At 41.9% G+C, this 3,693-nt stretch overlaps 1 protein-coding gene across 1 annotated transcript in view; it reads left to right on the top strand.

The window, feature by feature from the left end:
• unc13ba (unc-13 homolog Ba (C. elegans)) overlaps positions 1–3,693 on the top strand; it is a 142,582-nt gene that overhangs the window by 90,099 nt on the left and 48,790 nt on the right. Inside the window, exons 18-21 of the mRNA XM_020595042.1 lie at positions 609–750; positions 952–1,121; positions 1,405–1,520; positions 2,411–2,574. Of these exons, the coding sequence (XP_020450698.1) occupies positions 609–750; positions 952–1,121; positions 1,405–1,520; positions 2,411–2,574 (592 nt within the window). The remainder of the gene's footprint in view (positions 1–608; positions 751–951; positions 1,122–1,404; positions 1,521–2,410; positions 2,575–3,693) is intronic.

Below are 3,693 nucleotides of genomic sequence, written 5' to 3'. Positions count from 1 at the left end.
ACCTGGTGACCTTCAATATCAGAGAAATGTCTCTGGACTTTAAATCTCTATCTTCAAAAACTAATTTTCTGTCACTTGGATACAAATGAAGGCAGGCAGGCAGTCATCAAGGAAAACACATTTATTATGTTGTCTAATGTGCTGTTTGAGCCAAACTGTCACAGTTTCTTGTTTCATTTGCTGCTTTGTTATCTTGACTGAGTGGTAAAAACAGCATGCAGAATAGTGGGCACAAATGAAGGTTTAAATTAGACAAAATGCTTGTCTGCTTTTGTAATTCAAGCTACTGGTTCTGTCTATTGTGACTGCTGAAAGCTGGACCGAGTTACAGCTCCAAGTCTCCTCAAAGTGTCTTTTGACTAGTTGTTGTACTCAACAGCAGAACATCAAGAGACAATCGCTGTTGAAGTAATTTGTTGACAATTATTGTTTCCCAACATCTGCCTGTGAGTCATGACTATTGTGTTGTGGGGCTTTGCGTAGCTGTGTGGGTGATACTGTATATTGTGTTTTGGTGGGTGTGTGAATGAGACAAAGATGATGATAGAGAGTAGGTGTTTGTTGTTCTTATGCAATTTTTCTCTCTGTTTATGTGTGTGTCTTACCAGTCGTCAGTGCACAGGGTCTCCAGGCCAAGGACCGGACAGGCTCCAGTGACCCGTATGTCACCATCCAAGTTGGCAAAACCAAGAAGAGAACAAAGACCATCTATGGCAACCTGAACCCAGTCTGGGAGGAAAAGTTTAGCTTGTAAGTTCAGCTTGTTAGTTTCTACCAGCTGGAGCTCTCAGAGGTCTGGCAGAAAACACAGTGTCACAGTCACCCTGGATTGTACATCCTTTATTTAACCTGTTATCCCATTACACCAAGCCAAACCATTCGTCTCAGTTACTGCAACACTCACAAATTTCTCTAAACAGCATCCCACCTACCTGTCCCCTGTCTCCACAGCGAGTGCCACAACTCGTCAGATCGCATCAAGCTGCGTGTCTGGGACGAAGATGATGACATCAAGTCGCGAGTGAAGCAGCGTCTGAAGAGGGAGTCTGATGATTTCCTGGGTCAGAGCATCATCGAGGTCCGAACACTGAGCGGAGAAATGGATGTGTGGTACAACCTAGGTATGTAGTCACTCAGAAACATGGGAATATGGGAAGTGCGGTGTGTTTGTGTGTGTGTGGGGGGGTGGGTGTATAATGTTGTTTGTCAGGTAGGTGGGAGCATACTGGTTATTACTGTTTGTGTGAATAGTGTTTCTCACTGTGGTGGTGCTCATTAGTGGAGCAGTTGGAGCACTCACTGTTGTCATCTTCGATTCAAAGTTCAACTTAAGTTCAACTCTGAGTGATGTATCATTTCAGAGTCATTGTGTGTGTGTGTATGTGTGTGTGTCTCCACTTACAGAGAAAAGAACAGACAAGTCGGCGGTGTCTGGTGCCATCCGTCTCCAGATCAGTGTGGAGATTGAGGGAGAGGAAAAAGTGGCACCCTACCATGTCCAGTACACGTGCCTTCATGAGGTAACACACACACAAACGTACACTTGTCTTGGGCAAACTGACAGCAGGCGTTCAGTAATAAAGTAGGAAATCAGGGAGTGTCTGGCTTCTGGCTGTGCTTGTACAGTAGCTATCACAGCACAGATATATGGACACTGGTATTTTATTTGAGACCAAGATCAGAGAGGCAGCACATTTATTGTCATTATCGACTCACAAATGAGATACTTTAATAAGTGATTGATTGATTAGACCAATATGTTAATGTGTACAATGTCAGGAAATGATATAAAGTGTCTGTCACTTTTCCTAACCCAAAAATAACATCTTTAAATGTCCTGTTTTGTCCAACTAACAGTCCCAACCTCCAAAATATTCAATTTACAATTATTAAAACAGAGAAAAGCAGAAAATCCTCACATTTGAAAACTGAAGATCAGTGAACGATTGGCTTTTTTAAATGGCTAACAATTTGTTACCTGTTTCATTTTCTGCAGATAAAGTTCATTGTTCAGTTAATTAAATAATTTTTCATCATTTTTTGATCAAATGAAGAACAAAACAGCAAATAAATATATATTTCTTTTTCTAATGCAATGATGATTCTTAAAGATTTTCTGAGGACCTGGAGAACGCAGAATCAGATTTCTGATGAAAAACTTTCACTTTTGACAAATGTGAGGCACCGAATGCAAACAAACAAATCCTTTAAATTGTTTATTGTGCAAGAAATTTCTAAATATGACAAACCTGTGATCAGAAAGAAAAAAAGTAATTTTAACACCCAGGAGAGAGCTGCCTCACTGAGTAGCTGACTGGGGGTTACTGCTGAGTTTCTGTAAATGACTCATATAAACTCTACTTCTTTGGGTAGCGCTGACATTCATTTGTTCAAACTCTTGTCTGTGTAGAATATGTTTCACTACTTGACGGATGTGGAAGGTGGAGGCATGGTGAAGATCCCAGCAGCTCAGGGAGACGACGCATGGAAGGTTTACTTTGATGAAGTGCAACAGGAAATCATGGATGAGTTTGCAATGCGCTACGGCATCGAGTCTATATACCAGGCCATGACGTGAGTCAGCTGTTGTTATCAGTGAATGAATGTTTACTGTGTGTAAATGTGTATATGTGTTTATGCAAGTTTCATGAGCCGGCTCATCCGACAGGCTTCAGCACCAGGTAACTGTGTGCATGTGTGACAACTCCAATCAGGAAATGTTTCAAATTAGTGTGTGTACATTATTCGTAGGCCTGTGTGTGTGTGTCTGTGTGTATTGATGTGATGATGGGTGGGCAGGGTTGTCATGAACTATAAACAGCATGCAAATTAGTTTAACTCATCTAATGAGGAAAGATGACCCGTCACCTTAGAGATTTCCCAGCTGTTTAACTGGAATATTGTAGACAGGTGGAGAGAAAGACAACATGCACACACATGCACACCAGTACTAGTTTAATTACATTAATAATGTTAATGTAATTTGACTTGAAAAGACAGAGGTCTATGAGTTTGTTTTGTTGTGTTTGAAGGAGGAAAGAGCACAGTCACATAAAATAATCATACTGAGAAGCATTAAGTTGTAAACAAAAACAGCCCAGACTTTGTCCCAGTGGAAATGGGGATATGAGCAAATCAATAACACAGCCAAATGAAAATGGTGATTGAAATACACAGGCGCACTGCGTAGAAGTCTGTGGAAGACTAACTTCTCACTGAAAGCTCAAGAAAAGAAAGGAGACATGCTGACTTTTAGTTTCTTGAATGGATCACACTTAGAACATTTACAGTAAGTGCCTACATGTCCCTTAATGCAACTTGATTGCCTCACACCCCCAGTTCATACCTCAGGGTTTGTATCGTGTAACCCAAGCTGAGATAACATTATGACCACCTGCCCAGTACTGTGTACACAGGAGTCAGTGTGGCAGCTGGTCGGCACTCATGTTGCTCTGCAGCTCACTGTGCATCTTCTGGGAATCTGTTTGCTTCCACAGTTCTACTGTCAGGAAGAGCACAGATGTGTATCACAGATATCAATTCAACAGCCTCACCGTCCATCCATCCATCCATCCATCCATCCATCCATCCATCCATCCATCCATTCTCCTCCGCTTATCCGGAACCGGGTTGCGGGGGCAGCAGTCTAAGCAAAGATGCCCAGACTTCCCTCTCTCCAGACACTTCCTCCAG

This window comes from Monopterus albus, unplaced genomic scaffold (genome assembly GCF_001952655.1).
Source record: "Monopterus albus unplaced genomic scaffold, M_albus_1.0 scaffold26.1, whole genome shotgun sequence".
In the NCBI taxonomy this organism is placed as follows: domain Eukaryota; kingdom Metazoa; phylum Chordata; class Actinopteri; order Synbranchiformes; family Synbranchidae; genus Monopterus; species Monopterus albus.
This window is presented reverse-complemented; position numbering and strand designations above follow the sequence as displayed.